The sequence below is a fragment of the Rutilus rutilus genome (assembly GCF_951802725.1).
Source record: "Rutilus rutilus genome assembly, chromosome: 3".
NCBI lineage: Eukaryota > Metazoa > Chordata > Actinopteri > Cypriniformes > Leuciscidae > Rutilus > Rutilus rutilus.
Window position 1 is genome coordinate 50154213 of NC_140211.1, and position 17196 is coordinate 50171408.

At 36.8% G+C, this 17196-nt stretch overlaps 1 protein-coding gene across 1 annotated transcript in view; it reads left to right on the forward strand.

Moving 5' to 3' along the window:
* Positions 1-1811: 1811 nt before the first annotated feature.
* Positions 1812-17196, forward strand: part of rph3ab (rabphilin 3A homolog (mouse), b) — a 30705-nt gene continuing 15320 nt past the window's right edge. Inside the window, exons 1-12 of the mRNA XM_084406114.1 lie at positions 1812-2003; positions 5228-5390; positions 5905-6034; positions 6426-6509; positions 6593-6743; positions 9990-10175; positions 10754-10939; positions 12425-12504; positions 12797-12871; positions 15940-16049; positions 16787-16913; positions 17036-17092. Of these exons, the coding sequence (XP_084262240.1) occupies positions 5245-5390; positions 5905-6034; positions 6426-6509; positions 6593-6743; positions 9990-10175; positions 10754-10939; positions 12425-12504; positions 12797-12871; positions 15940-16049; positions 16787-16913; positions 17036-17092 (1332 nt within the window). The 5' untranslated portion in view covers positions 1812-2003; positions 5228-5244. The remainder of the gene's footprint in view (positions 2004-5227; positions 5391-5904; positions 6035-6425; positions 6510-6592; positions 6744-9989; positions 10176-10753; positions 10940-12424; positions 12505-12796; positions 12872-15939; positions 16050-16786; positions 16914-17035; positions 17093-17196) is intronic.

Here is a 17196-nt window from a genome sequence, read left to right on the forward strand (position 1 = left end):
AATAAAATAAAATACTACTGTAAATAGAGACTAAAAATAGGACACCTGGGAAGGATTTCAGCTGAAATTGCAATTAGTTTGTAATAATTATTATTGAATTTTATTGTTATTGCTGGTTATCAACATTCTTAAAAATAGTCCACACATAGAAAGAAAGTCATACCGGTTTTGAACGACATGGGGGTGAGTAAATGATGATAGAATTTTTATTTTTTGAAAATTCTTTAAGAGAAAAAAAAAACAAAAAAAACATGGGAGCATCAGAGTTAGAAAAATGTTGAGTTCTCTTCTAAAACCTTAGAGGAGACAAATGTGAGAGGGTAGAGTATTTTTTTCAGGAGGAAACTCTGAGAAGAGGAGACTTAAGCAAACATCTACATTTGAAATTTATCAGTAGTTCCGTCAAGGACAAACTTTTGAGGTGTTAAAGAGATCTCATTTCTGATCTTTCTTTCCTCTGTGTTGGATCATGCATACACACTCTTTCACTGCTGTAAGCATGTCGGCCAAAGCATGAATTGAACAGAATGCTTAAAAACTACTTTTCATTTCATAGCACACTTAAACTTAAAATGCCACTATATCTTGCATGATGTTAATCTTCTCCTGTGCAGAAAGCCAGAAAAAGGTTCCATATCATCAGGTTTCCCCATCACAAAAAAAAAAAAAAAAAAAAAAAGCATTGTAAAGGACAACATCCATTCCTTGTTTTGCACGGAGCTCTCAGAAGCATCCGTGCAAGGATAAAATACTCAAGAACAGATTTTCCCACAGGCCTTCAAGCTATACTCAAAAGAGCTGGCTGAAGATTCTCCCCATCATTGTGTAAGATGCTGCAAGAAGTGACTAATTCTGCTCTCTTTAGCTGTTAACTCAGCAGACTTACAGATTTTTTTGTGCTTTATTTTATTGTAGACATTAAGGAGCTCGAGGGTTAGCTGAGTGAAAGTGTTCTGAAGACAAATCCCAGTTAACAGGGGATGTTCTCCAGAAGCTCCCTAATGTTCTGGCAAGGTTGTCTTGAAGTTATGAACAAACATTCTTCCAGTAACTTTTGTTAAAAGTTATCTGGTCTAATAATGACCTCAAAACGTTAGCACATAATGCATCGTTCATGGAATGAAAATTATTTTTTCTAAAACATTTTAATTGGATGTTCATCTAACATTTTTAAATGTTAGCCTACTACTTTTTTTTTTTTTTTTATGTTCAGAGAACATTCAAAAGAAACACTCCATAATGTTTGCAAAATTGACAAATAACCCCCCATAAAATTCTGTCACAATTTACTCACCCTCAAGTTGTTCCAAACTTATGCGATTTTCTTTCATCTGTTGAACATGAAACAAGATATTTTGAAGAATGTCGGTCGGTAACCAAACTTCCACAGTATTTTTTTTATTTTTATTTTTTATGCTATGGAAGTCAATGGTGCCCCACAAAGGTTTAGTTACAAACATTCTTCAAAATAGCCTATATTTGTTAATGTTCAGCAGAAGAAAGAAATTCATACAGGGTTGGAACAACTTGAGGGTGAGTAAATTATGACAGAATTTTCATTTTTAGGTGAACTTTAACGTTCGCATAACCATGAAAAAAAAACGTGTTTTAAAACTTTCCAGAGAACATTGAGAAATAATGTTTTCATAACTTAATGGGAACGTTAGGCAAACGTTCTACAGCCTATGGCATAGCCTATTTTTTTTTAGCTGGGACAGATCTTTCTCTTCTCAACACATTTGTCAGTACTGGGGTTTCCACCGCAAGGTATCACGGGCGTTAAAATAAGTAAAGAGAGCTCCATGCAAAGCTTAGAAGCGTCTGCTGAAAAGAAAATCAGGAAAAGAGTATGTGGATTTTGATGTGCCCAAGCGTTTTTAATGCCTCTGGTTTAGACCCGCTCTCTTCTCTATGCGCAGCCGCTGATTCCTCTCACTACTGACCGCACTATAGTCCGCATTGTTTGCAGTCGCCTTCCTTCAAGAGTGGGCGGTTATTATCAGGTAAGGATATCAAGACATTTTCGAAATTATATTTTTCTCACTTAGCTCTATTTCAGACATGTTAAAACAACGACAGCATTTTCTAATCGACAAACACATCATGTGCATTTGAGTCTCACCTAAATCCTGATGACTTTTTGGCGATTTATTTAATAGGCTACAGAATAATCCTGCATGACAAAAATGCAATGGTATCTTTTGATTTGACATGGATGAGATGGCAATTGAGCTATATTACCGCCGGTAAAGTCTGTACGAATGTATTCTGCCCACAGTCATCCGTAACCATAGGCTATATAAAATTATATCGACATGATGGCTGAACAATGGTTTGCTGTAAAAATGTGAATTTATGTAAGAAATTAGCTTTCTATCGATGGATGCGTATCCTGTATGACTGTAAGAACCTACATGCTTTTGTATTCTATAAGATAAACGTAAGGTGTGTCATCTCGATGCGGGTTTGCTTCTGTTTTACGTTGTGAGATGCAGGTGCTTTCACTCGAAGCAGCTCTAATGGTAATAAAGACATGATCTGCGAGCGCTTCGACTCCTATTGCGCAGCAAGGCAGCAGTCAATTTTCCCTCGTGCATTTTAGAGAATTAAATTAATACTACTATACCATCGTTCCCCCCTCCTCCCCCTCAATGGGAGTAGGCTATATGACCAGGCACTTGCTTTCAGGCGTCTCCAAATAAGTGTTTTCTGTATGATTTTTGCTGATATGACCTAGACTTATTGCATAAATATATTCATTCTGCTTGTTTGCGGGTGGAGTTTTAAAATGATTTTCTCTGAATTAATCTGCTTCTATTTTATTTTTGAGAATGATCATTTAAGTATTTTCCTTACAGTAACACTCAATGTGCACAGAAGGCGTGGATTATTGCAGTCAAATGACTATACAAAAATATACTGCTGTAGTTTGATGAGATAATTTGACTGCTATTAATTATAAATGCGAGTTATCTTTAGTAATGTACTTACCTATTCTCAAAATAAACTTTATGTTGTACATTTCCAGGAAAATTATCAGGAAATAGCATGGTAAATGATTTATAAGATGCATTAATGTGGCATAGAGCAGTGATGTGGAAAGACATGAGGAAAGGGTATTAAAAATGTAGGCTATGTTTAGACATGGATTGATTCATTGATTCATTGCGTTCAGGGTAGACCAAGTAAAGTTACATTGTTGGCTTTTTAGATTGATTCATTGCGTAGAGGGTAGACAGAGTAAAGTTGTAAATTTTTTTTGCTTTTTGCTGGAATGCATAATGGTGTCCTGCTATGCTGTATGCTGTCCATATAAGTCCATATAATAATAATAATAAAATAAAATGAGCTAAATTAGATATTAAACCAACATGTACAATATACAATGTACAATATATGTGCAGGAAAGTGTACTATGCTCTTGAAATTTTCCAGATATAGGGAGAGCATGCTAATGTGAATAGATAAAAAATAAATTGTGAGAGGTGAAATATAGTGTTGCTGTTATAACTGTTCTCAGTTTGAAAATAATAATTTTTTAAGAACAAAAACTGTGTTTGTAGAGTTTTACTGAGATCTAAGTCTAGATTTACTAATCTACATTAGTGTAGATTACCTTATTAAGCCACATGTTTTCCATGTTTTCTTATTCATATCTGAATAGCTCTCTGATAAACTGGGTAATAAATCAAAGATAAATGTCTCCTTATTACACTTTCTTATAAATCCTTATGTTTGTCAAAATAAATTACTTTTTTTTTTTACATTGAAAATATGAAAAGTCTGGACTGGGCTTATTGGGTAGGCTACATGTAAACACTATATGGCATTTTTACCATCCATTACAATTTTTTTTTTAATCTTAAACTTTTTATTTAATTTTTTTAGGTTAAAATGTAAATCTTCTGTCAACTATTATTTTAATGTTTTACTGGCCACCTTTCAGCTTTTAGCATTTGAAAAGGGACACATTGATTGTTAAAAGCACAAACAAGTTCAAATTCATGAACAAGCTGAATTAGCCTACAGGTCAACATGATTCTTTTTTTGATAATGAGAATATTTCTGTACTAGTTTAGTTCTGATCTATCTATCTATCTAATCTCATAAATTAGTGCATTATTTTGGTACACATTTGAGTTACAGCCCAAAACGCATTTGCCTTTGTTGTAGTGCCCTCTATTGGTCGTGTGGGATGAGTCTTTGCACCTGAGTATCCAGTAGCACCATCATCCCACCAAGTTTCAAGCCTCTAGCTCTTCTTAAAATTGTCAGTGAGGCTCCGCACCTCTGCACATTTCGTAATTCTCCCACATCTAGCACATCTGATTCAACTCATCTGCAGAGACTTCAAGACCTGAGCTGCATTCCGATTCACAGGGTCCCTGCGCAGTGTTCACTGCTCCCTACTCACTGCGCAGGCGATATCTGCTGAAATTCTCTTCACTTGACAAAATGTGTTCATTCAAAAACCCTGCAATGTCATCACACAGATGAAATTTGAGTCTGCCTAGTATTAGAGTTTGAGTTAAGATTAGATAAATATAAAGTAAATATAATTCTTCTGTAAATAAAATGTTTAAAAATATTTTAAAATCGGTTTTTAAAGAACAGTTTCAATGTTTTAATTAGCTGTGTGTGTTTTGCATTGGTAATTAGATTTTGGTGTGTTTGTTTATTCTGTGGTTTTACGTACCTCTTTGTAATTTTTTGTTTTTTGCTTCACACACACACACACACACACACACACACACACACACACACACACACACACACACACACACACACACACACACACACACACACGCACGCACGCGCACACGCACACGCACACACACACACACAAATATACATCCATGTGCCTTATTTAAATATTTATTATAAATTGAACGAGTAGCCTATAATGTGTCATATTTGAGAGCTCTAAACTGGATTAGTGTTTCTTGCGATGTTACTATGAAAATAAATGTGACAGGCATGGTGAATGACGTATGTACTGTATGCAATTTTCCACACAAAAAAAAAAACAACAACATCCCAACAGCTTTAAAATATAAATCATTATTATAGGTTTATCAAGGTGTGCTTGGGTAAAGTGAAGACAAGATGGATTTTTGCACTCATTTAAATTGCAAACAATTCCCAATTAAAACTGCTGAGTTGCCCATTTATTTTTTTTACAGTACTTTCATTATCTTCAGCACTGTTATTCATTTTTGTGTCACAGTTTCCAGTGATTTCACAATGACAGATGCTGTGATGGGCACAAAGGGTGTCCACGTGAAGTCTGGGCCTCTTGGCGCTGAGCTGACTGATGAAGAGAAGGAGATCATCAACAGCGTAATTGTCCGGGCAGAAAAGATGGAGGCAATGGAGCAAGAGAGGATTGGGTAAGAAAGAGTTCATTGATGAACAGCAAAACATTGTTGTCACTGCCACCTTGTGAATTACACATTACGGTTCAACAAGGCTTTCGGTTGAATATTTTCATTGTGAACAGTTTAGTGTTTATCATGTGTGGAAAGCCTGAGAAAAATCTAAAGTGTGATAGATTTAATATATGATGTGAGATTACATGCTGCACCCTCCACTAATATTGGCGTCAAAACAGGCTGTGAAAATGTCTTAGCAGTTTATTCTGTTGGTCTTTCATTCACAAAACATCTAAACTTAATAAACAGTATATGAAGTATTACTTATTAAGTATAGAGAAGACAAAGGGAGGCAGACAGTACCAATGAGTGTGGCATATATATAGCTTTAAATAAAGGTTTGATTATTGTACATACTCAAAATGATAGATACAGAATGTTACAGTACAGATACAGTATGTTATATTTATATGTTAACATACTGACCAATACATGTATGCAGTTGACATGTAAATACTGTTATTTATGATAGACGTCTGGTGAATCGTCTGGACACCATGAAAAAAGCAGTTTGTGGGGATGGAGTGTCACGCTGTCTTTTATGTGGCGAGCAGCTGGGTGCAGGAGGTGATAGATCAGTGGTCTGTGAGGACTGTAAAAAGGTGAGAAACTAATCAAAATAATGATTATTTAAATTATATGAATTCTAATGGGATTGTATATATACTGTTTTTATACATGCAAAATCCTAAATAACTTACAGCAAGTACAGCAATACATTTTTGTTAAAGTCACCAATTAAATCAAATTTGACATTTTTTTAAATAGAATATTGCAGTATTTATTTTTAATTATCCATCCCTCTTTAATTAAAATAACTTCTCTTCTCTTCTCTTCTCTTCTCTTCTCTTCTCTTCTCTTCTCTTCTCTTCTCTTCTCTTCTCTTCTCTTCTCTTCTCTGATGACATGCTGTCTTTAATGAACTGTATGCTACTTCTAGTCTTTCTGAAGTTTTCTAGTTTTTCTGAAACTATGTCCTATTATTCCCATCAGAACATGTGCACCAAGTGTGGTGTGCAGACTAACACTCGGCCACGGTCTGTATGGCTCTGCAAGATCTGTGGTGAACAAAGAGAGGTGAGGGAAATAACAATATCATAAGGAATTAATCTAAAGTACAAACTGTCTGTAAATGTTGCTTGCATATTTTTCCATTAAAGGTATGGAAACGATCTGGAGCCTGGTTCTTCAAAGGTCTCCCCAAGCAGTTCTTACCCTCACCTATGCCCGTTTCCAGACCTAAAGATCCCAGTCCTCGGCAGACCCCTGCAACACCTCCAGTTACTAAGAAATCTCAAGCACCGGTCACAGGTGAGGTGGACAAGCTGAGATTTCTGTATCAACAAAATCCATCTTTGCAGTGGCCTTTAGATTTATTTACACAGACTTTTAATGCAGCTGAGAGGTGATATGAATAAATTTGCACTGCTGTTATAATTGCATAACTAATGTTATAAGGTTAATATTTTAATTTCAATATTTTGGATATAGAAATATGAAATTATGTGAACAATGAAAATTTTAAATATGAAATATGAATAAATACTTTTAAATATGAAACTAAAATCGCCAGGCGGCAAGTCACTATCTCAATGAGTGAGTCATTGATTCAGTTGATTCATTAAAACAACTGATTCATTCAGGAGTGAAACAAGTGACTGTGTTTATGAGGGTCACTCAATTCGTTCAAAAATGCTGATTCATTCAGTAATAAAACACAGCTGTTGCTCGGAGATGCGCAACAGAGACTTTGTTTAGAACTACACTGTATGGACAAAAGTATTGGGACACCTGACCATTACACCAAAACATTTAGGAAATACAGACACTCAACACGTTACAAGATATTTTTGAGATGTCTATGATACAGCAGGACAATAAGATTTTATTGGACCCTTCACATGTGTTGTATCCAGAGTATGTGTTGATGAACTCAGGTAGGAGATACAGGGTCCCGTTATGCAAGCATAATCGCTACAAACATTTGTTTGTTCCATTGTCGACAAAATTGATTAATAAGCAACTCCAGTGATACAACTGCATGTATTGTTGGCGGATTAGAGGTAATATAAAGATAGGAGTTGCATGATTTTTGGTATTATTATTATTATTTATTTTTTTAGGGAAGGGTGTTTTATGTGGAATGGATATTAATGTTTGAATGATGTATGTTTTTGGTGGGTTGATGTTGCAGCAGTTCTTTCTTCCAAGACAAATTTCTCCTACGGGAGACAATAAACAGTACCTTGACCTTGAAAAGGGACAGTAATGACACTGCATTCTAAATACATAGACATTAATTTGGAGTTGGTCCCCCCTTTGCAGCTATAGCTTCCACTCTTCTTGGCTTTCCACAAGATTTGGGAGCGTTTCTGTGGGAATTTTTGCCCATTCATCCAGTAGAGCATTTGTGAGGTCAGGAACTGATGTTGGATGAGGAAGCCTGGCAATCTCCATTCCAGTTCCTTCCATTGGTCTGTGCAGTCAATTTCTTCCACACCTAACTCATCTAACCATATCTTTATGGACCTTGCCTTGTGCACTGGGACACAGTCTTGGACACAAATTTGGAAGCATAGTGTTGTCCAAAATGTCTTGGTATGCCAATGCTTTCCTTTCACTGGAAGTAAGGGACCTAGCCCAACCCCTGAAAAACAGTGCTGCACCATTATCCCTCCACCACCAAACACTACAGTTAGCACAATGCAGTCAGGTAGGAAACATTCTCCTGGCATCCTCCAAACCCAGACTCGCCCATCAGAGTGCAAAAAAGATATGGAATCAGCAGAGAGTTGGCAACTTTTACACACCATGTGCTGCAGCATTCGTTGACCCTGCTCGCTAACTTTTGGTTAGTGATGTGACGTTCGGCACAGAGGCTTCGTAGCTTGTATAAAAAAAAACGAAACATCTCACAGTGAAGCAGTGTATCAGAGCTTGATTCGTTTTGCCATAACCACGTGATCTGTGACGTCCGAAGCTTCGTTTCCACACACAGTCATGTGACTGCTTCGTATTCGGATTCAAAAATAGCGCGAACACCTTGAGCAGGTTTCGAGTGTCATGCTCTTCGGTAGTAGTAAATAAACAAAGAAATAGACTTAGTCCTCACACAGTTGAACAAGTCCTGTTCCTTAATAAAAATCTTTAATTTCTTAAATTACCCACAAAATAAAATGTCAGCTCCCCAGTTTACAAGCACTTAACCATCCCAAATTAATTTTCTTTTATTTTGATTATATGTGCCTACATGAGCCTTGCCTATTAACTCATACGATTAGGACTGAGGCTAAAGTTTATGTGAATAAGGCTGCATTTGTTGATCAAAGCAGATTCATAAGAATATTAGAAAAACGCTCTGGTTGGTTGTAGCGCTGTCCTATTGCGTGCAGAGGGAATTTGAAAGACAGCCGTTTATCCCGCCCCTCGGATTGAGCCGTGTCTATGGTGAGTTGCCAGACCTAACATCTTGATGTAGGTCTGGCTTGCCAGGCTAGTTGGATGGGTCTTCTGGGACAGAAAGGCAGCTTTTCCACCTTTTGACCACAAGATGTCGTTAGTGTGCAACGTGTTGAAAAGCTTCGAGTAATGAACCATTTTATGATACAGTCGAGGGGGAAAGCCCCGGTGCTTCACAAAGCTTCATTTCAGCATCACTACTTTTGGTCTTTTCACTTCTTGGCTGAGTTGCTGCTGTTCCTAAATGCCTTCACTTTCCAAAAATACCACTTACAGTTGACCAATGAATATCTAGCAGGGATGAAATTTCATAAATTGACTTATTGCTAAGGTGGCATCCTATCACAGTACCACACTTGAATCCACTGAGCTCTTCAGAACAAACTTTTTTTTCACTAATGTTTGTAAATGCAGACTGCATGGCCAGGTGCTTGATTTTATACACCTGTGGCAATGGGTCTGATTGAAAAACCTGAATTCAAGAATTAGAAGGTGTGTCCCAATACTTTTGTCCGTATAGTGTATTTTCATTGGCGAAATAAAGCAAAAAAGATTGAAATGTCTACAAAATGTAAATCACTTAACTTGTGTTTGCTATATAAATGTTGTTGTATAAAACAATTGTTCTGATATTTGGAAAAATAGCAGTCTTGCTCATGTGATGTTGCTTAACTATATATATTTATTAGTCCTCGTTCATTTCCGATCCCGTGTCTGATAATCCAAATGTAATATTTTCAGTTAATTTACCGACAACAGCAGCTCATGTTAACCTGTTTCACAAACATAATTACAAAAAACAATCTCTGAACTTTTTCCATGCTTGCTCTGTTGACTTTTCATGTTGAAGTCATGAAAACCAGCCAATTGTATTGTATTCATGAGGTTCAATCAGGTCACTTGCATCGGTGCACCTAAATGTTTTTTTCACAGTCGCACACAGTAATTTTCAGTCTCAAATGCGACTGAAATGGTCGCAATGTAGAGCCCTGAAATGTGACTTGACTTTGAAATGTTACTGTGTGAAATAAATGCAGCTATATCAGTGCTTCTCAAATGTATACTGCTGAATGTGTATGTTTGTTGTATATGCTCCAGAACCAACAACGGATCCACCAATCACCCCAAAACCACCCGTGGCTCCAAAACCTGCTTATCTTAAAAGTCAGAGTTACTCAGAAGCAGATGGAGAGGCTGCAAGCCCCCAGAATACTCCAGTGATGATGAAAAAGACTGTGAATGTCCATGCTGCCAGACCAAACTCATCCAGCACATTCCAGCCAGGTAAGAACAAACATTGACTTTAACCCCCTTAGCTGTTCTAAATTCACTGCAAATCATGGCTTCAATATGATTTGAATATGCTTACCTGACAAGGTTTCATAAAATAAATACACAGACACAAAAATGTAATGCTATTGATAAAAAATATCATTCTTCCGCCAAGCAATGTAGTTCTGATGCGGAATGGTTGCCAAGCAACACACAGATGCAGTGGCACAGTAATACTGATGTAATGCGGTCGGTCACAGGTGTATGTTTGTAGAGAAATTTACAACGCCTTCGAATGCGGCTCAAACAATCATAATCAAGGACATACTTAAGTGTGTTAAGAAACAGTCATGAAAGTGTTCTCTCTTTAAGTTAATTAAATGGCCTTTTATTTCATTACATTTTCATTACAAAAAATAAAATACTTTTGGGATTTGAAGTACAATACAATGCACATTCAATACATTTAAACGCACGTCTTTTTCACAAGGGTAGCAACATGTTAAACAACAAATAGTCTTTAAACACCTACTCAAGGAGTATTTATTAATATGCTTGAAAGAATCTAAAGAGAATTTTATCCCTACCAGTTGCTCAGGAGGCAGAGAAAGGAGCCTACCAAACCATTAGCAATGCATCTAATGTTCAGGAAAGAGCTCATCCTGCAGAGAGGGAGGAGCAAAAGTCTGCTGTCATCCCTCGACCCGGCCAGCATCAGGCGGCTCCCTCAATGGACGACGAGGAAGAGGCCAACAGCTATGACTCAGATGAAGCAAGTAAGCAGATTTTCACTGAATTCTTGTTCTTCCGGGTCTCTGTCTGGAAGAAACATATTTTTAAATTATGATACATCAAATCATTGTGAGACTGTTGCTGTCCATTTTCTCATTTTTGGTGGAAAGAGGCCTTTGTGGGATTCTGATCACCTGTTGGATTTATTATATCCTCACATTAATCACTAAGTGTGTGTAGCACCAAAAATAATTAAGCAGAGTTTATAACTAATGCAGAATGTGTCGATCTATGTCTAACTTTAATTTGAAGTTGTGTCGTTGGTATAAAATTCAGTGGAAGTCAATTGAGAAAATGTTGCTGCACTTTTATGTGCTTGAAATGATTTTTACCAAGACTTCTGTTGGATCTGTTGGATTTGCCAAAACAGCTTGTCTTTACACCATTAGATGTCGCTGTTGCATTAAAATTTAAATATTATGTGCATGTGTGTGTTCATTGTGGGGACTTCAACCTGATTACACACACACACACACACACACACACACACACACACACACACACACACACACACACACACACACACACACACACACACACACACACACACACACACACACACACACACACACACACACACACATCTGGTTTGCTATCTTTGTGGGGACCCTCCATAGACGTAATGGTTTTTATACTGTACAAACTGTATATTCTATCCCCTTACACTAACCCTACCCCTAAACCTACCCATCACACAAAACTTTCTGCACTTTTACATGTTCAAAAAATCTCATTCTGTATGATTTATAAGCTTGTTTCCTTATGGAGACATGGTGACACGAGTCCCTGTGAGTCTGTGTGTATTCAGGTTATGGAGACATGTAAAAGTGCAGAAAGTTTTGTGTGATGGGTAGGTTTAGGGGTAGGGTTAGTGTAAGGGTTAGTGTAAGGGGATAGAATATACAGTTTGTACAGTATAAAAACCATTACGTCTATGGAGGGTCCCCACAAAGATAGCAAACCAGATGTGTGTGTGTGTGTGTGTGTGTGTGTGTGTGTGTGTGTGTGTGTGTGTAGGTTTGGATATACTTGTGAGGGCCAAATGTCCTCACATGTATAATATTATGACAACCGACTAGTGAGGACATGTTACTGATCCTCACTAGTTAAAAATGCTCACAAATCAGCCAAAACATGTTTTATTTAAATCTAGTGTTGTGCACATGTTTCTGTGATTGGTGTAGGTTTTGGGGTATGTGATGGGCTTGGAGATTACCTCATATCATTAACCTGATATAAAATCATGGGGGGTCTATGCAATATCCTTACTAATATGGTGAAACAAACGCGCGCGCGCGTGTGTGTGTGTGTGCGTGTGCGCGCGCATTTCAAACAAATGAAATGCAACAGGAAAAAGGCAACACAATTATTTATGGCATGCACTTGAATGTTGACCTGTGAGATTTTCCTCATGCATTCAAACCTAATGAAATGCATATGTCTAATGCAATATATTTTGTTTGTTTCAGCAACTCTGGGAGCACTGGAGTTCACTTTACTATATGACCAAGGGAACAGCAGCCTCCATTGCAACATTATTAAAGCAAAGGTATCTTCAGTATTTTCACATATTAATATTAAAAGTCAAATTATTGCACACAAACAAAAAGAACTATAAAATTCATGTGGGTTAATTATGTTGTAATATTATTGTGATTATGTTATCATCATGCAGCAGTAATTCCGGACCTTGAATCTGATTGCCTGAGCAGTATCGTGCTGATATATAGTCTTGTACTGGGGCTTTTCATTGTTTGCTTATGTATTTACGAGTCTAAACTTCATAGACCAGAATGACAATCTTGATCAGTAATATTGCACTGTGTTTGATTTTTTTGTAGGGTTTAAAGCCAATGGATTCAAATGGACTGGCAGATCCATATATTAAGCTTCATCTACTGCCAGGTGCAAGTAAGGTGAGATGTTGGGCTTTTTAATGTGCTGCTTGTAGCCCTTTACCTTTGCAATTGGTATTCTCAAATATTAATAATTTTGAACCATGTCTGTATTGTTTATTAAAGTAATAGAAGAGTACTTATATTACTAAAGTTACAGAATTTGTCTGGTGTTCATTATTTATATTTAAAACATTCCAATACTTTTGAGGCCAGTCTCACCAAGCAGGTTTAAGAAGCTACCTGGTTAAGTTTGATTGTAGTTGGACCAGTCGTTTTTTGGTAATTTTTTATTATTACTGCTGGTCTATTATTGTGTTCATTTTCAAGTTAACCATGAGCAATTATATTTGAACAATAATATTAAACTTAATATTTAAATTAATATAAATATAAAGAATAATACAAATAAGGGTGACACATTATTCCAAGTCCACTTTTGACATTCTATTAACTATAAGTAGACCTATCTTTGCAATTACAACCACATATCAACTACAAGTCTTTAGAGTATTAGTAGACTGTCTGCGTAATATATCTGCTAAAGATTTATTTTGATGCTCAACAGACATTCTACTGACTATAAAAGTACTATACATGTTAACTTCTACTAACCCTAACCCTAATCTAACAGTCTACTAATACTCTAATGAGAGTTATTTGACATGTAGTTGCAAATTAATGAGTTAGTTGACATGTGGTTGCAAAATTCCTATAGTTCGTATAATTGTCACAATCTCAGTCACCAGACCAGTCACTTCACACTACATTTCCCGTAACCCCTTCTGGCTCACACCTGCACACACTTCACATCATCCACACCTGCCATCATTCACCCCCATCAGCTCCACTCCATATAAGCCTGCTTCACACACTCAGCAGCGTCTGGTCTCCTAGTTCAACACAGAACTTCTATCTGAATACCTTCCTGTGCATCAAACTGTCCCATCATTTGTCCTCTGTGTGTCATTGTCTGCCAGTTTTCAGTCGTCCAGCCAATTCTCTTCACTACCTGCAAAAGATAAGACTTATCATTTATGTACCAGTATCACCATCATGATCTGAAATCCAGAGACTCACCTCCTTTGTGTCATTCAATAAACTCTGTTCATATTTTGCCTGTGTTTGCAATCTTCTGTTCTGTGACAATGTCATAAGTGGACTATTGAAATAAAGTGTAACCTAAATCAGGCTTTATGGCTTTTATTGTCCATCTAAATTATTGGCGGTGATATAAATTTTGTTTTGCAAAGTTTGCGGCTTCAGTTGTTGTGGTGCTGATTCACATTGTTTCTAGATTAATGTGCAGAGTGATGAGATTCATTTGAAATAATTGCAAAAAGCTTAATTGGCCAACACAACCCAAATTTCACTGTTTTTTGGCCCTGACACAAAACGACCAGCTAACATAATTTTACTAATCATATCAGCATATAGGAAAGTGTGAACAAGTGCTAGTCAGGTGAAATCACTCGATAATTCTAATTGAATTATAAGAGCAGACTGATTGCTATAAAAGGAAGAATGAAGTGCTTCCAGTTATGTTCTTCTGTTAGCAATGGTTACCTCCTAAGAAAGACAGTCAGCTATCATTGCTTTGCATCAAAATGGCCTCACATGCAAGGAAATTGCTGCAAAGAATATTGCACCTGTAAAAGAACAATTTACAGGATCATTAAGAACTTCAGTGAGAGAATTTCAATTGCAGTGAAGAAGGCTTCAGGATGTCCCAGAGTGTCCAGCAAGGATCAGGACTGTCCCCTCATTAGGATTCAGCTTCAGTATTGTCACTACTAGTGCAGAGCTTGTTCAGTGCTGGCAGCAGATGGTTTCGAGTGCTTCTGCATGCACAGTGAGGCTAAGACTTTTGGACAATGGCTGGGTTTCAAGAAGGGCAGCAAAGAAGTCACTTTTCTTCAGGAAAAACATCAAGGATGGACTGAAATCCTGCAGGGAGTACAAGGACTGGACAACAGAAGACTGGTGCAAGTTCTTTTCTCTGATGAAGCTACCTTCTAACTGTTTGGTACATCTTCAAAATCAATTGTCCAGAGAAGTAAAGGTGAACCCTACGTGTCATGCCAACAGTGAAGCATCCTGAGACCACCCATGTGTGGGGTTGCTTTTTATCCAAGGGGGTGGGCTCTCACAATTCTTCCCCAAAACTCTGAAAGGAATAAAGAATGGTATCAAAGCGTCCTACAAGTGCAACTTCTCCCATTGATCCAGGAGCAATTTGGTGATGATCCCTGCATTTTCCAACATGATGGAGCAAGGAAAGTGTGATAATGAAGTGGCTTAGAGATCATTACATTGAAATCTTGGATCTGTGGCCAGGCAATTCCCCCAATCATGACCTCATAGAGAACCTGTGGTCAATCCTCAAAAGGCATGTGGACAAGCAGAAGTCCACAAATTGTGATCAACTCTGAGCACTAAGGAAAGAATGGATCGGCATCAGTCAGGATTTGGCCCAGAAGCTGATATCCAGCATGCCAGAGCAAATTGAAGAGGTTATGTAGAAGAAGGGGTCAGCACTCTTTTGACTCTTTGCAAATATTGAATGTTTTTAACAAAAAAGCCATTAAAACTTATGAAATGCTTATTATTGTTTTCAAGTATACCAAATAACAATCTACAAATACTGAAGCTGCAAACATTGCGAAACATTTTTGTCACTGCCAATACTTTTGGTCATGGCTATGGAATTAATCTACAAAGAGTTTTTTTAAGCATTTCAAATGACTGGGCTTATGTTTTCTCTTAAACTCGATGTACTGCACGTTATACTAATTATAAACTAAATAACCTCACTTCCATTGGTACTAGCATAAATCTCTTTATCTTCAGCAGAGAAAGGACTCTTCATGTTTCACATGATTGACTGTTCGCTGTTAACACTACATTCATGTGCACACTCTACGGGGTAACTTTATTGCATGTACAGTGGCGTTTTGAGATCACTGATCCCGTTCGGTTTTGTCAACTCAGAACCGCTAGCTTCATGAGAAAGGCCTCAATTATGCAAGTTATACTTAATACTGGTCAAGCAATGATGGTTAAACAGAGCATCTTTGTTGTCAATGCAGTCAACTAAATTACGTACCAAGACCCTACGCAACACTCGCAACCCAAACTGGAATGAGACGCTGGTGTACCACGGGCTGACAGATGACGATATGCAGCGCAAGACCCTCAGGTGGAAGTCTACTTTGTTACAGTCACACACAGTGCTCTTGTACAGTTGCCATAGTTCTGCCATGTTGGCCACATTCAAAATAAATTGACATATTTTCTAATTGCGTGGAAGATGTGGAAAGATTTAGCTCAAATAGTAGAGCATAGTGCTAGCAACACCAAGGTCATGGGTTTGATTCCCAGGGAAAGCAAGAACTGATCAAATGTGAAACTTAAATGCAATGCACATCCCTTGGTCATATAGTAAATTAATTTGATGTTGTAACAGTTTTTTCTTTTTTTTTTTACTCTAAGACAACATCAAATATCATTACTAAATATGTATACCAGTTATAGATATTTTGAATTCGCTTTTATTTATTTATTATTTGTTTTTTTGCTTTTGTATTTTTTTAATATTTCAATCTAGCTTTAATTTATTTTGATTTCAATTTTCTTTTTAGTAATTTTAGTTCTTCACCAGTTGCCACTGCAACATTACAAATTTGTTGTTTAAGTTTTTCATCTTATATTTTATTTTATTGCAACTTTATTTAAATGGCTAAAAACTATTTTTAATAGTTTTAGTTTTAGTTAACCATAACAACACTGCCAGTTTATTAGCTAATCATAGACTATAAAAGTATTTTGTTCTTGTGTTTTGAAAGTGATGTTTTATTTTTATTTTTATGTATTGGACATTCAGTAATCATGGATACATGTTTAACTATTTAAGGGATTTTACTTATGTCTATGCAGAATATCTGTCTGTGATGAAGACAAGTTTGGCCACAATGAGTTTATCGGAGAAACCAGAGTTGCACTGAAAAAACTCAAGTTCAATCAGAAGAAAAACTTTAATGTGTGTCTAGAGAGGGTTGTCCAAGTGAGTGCTTCATACTTCATACTCATATACCCGTAACAGACATATTTATTACTGACAACCATTAGCTGAATATATATTACTTTTAAATACGCAATTAATTTTTTTTGCCTCTCTTTGCATAGACAAAAAGAACATCAACTGCAGGTGGTGCACGAGGAATCGCCCTCTATGAGGATGAGGTAAATATTTATACTCATATTTATAGAGGTATATTAAATTGAAAACACCTAACAATGTATTTACATTAAGAACCCTCAGGTTCTCTTCGGTCACTTCTGACCGG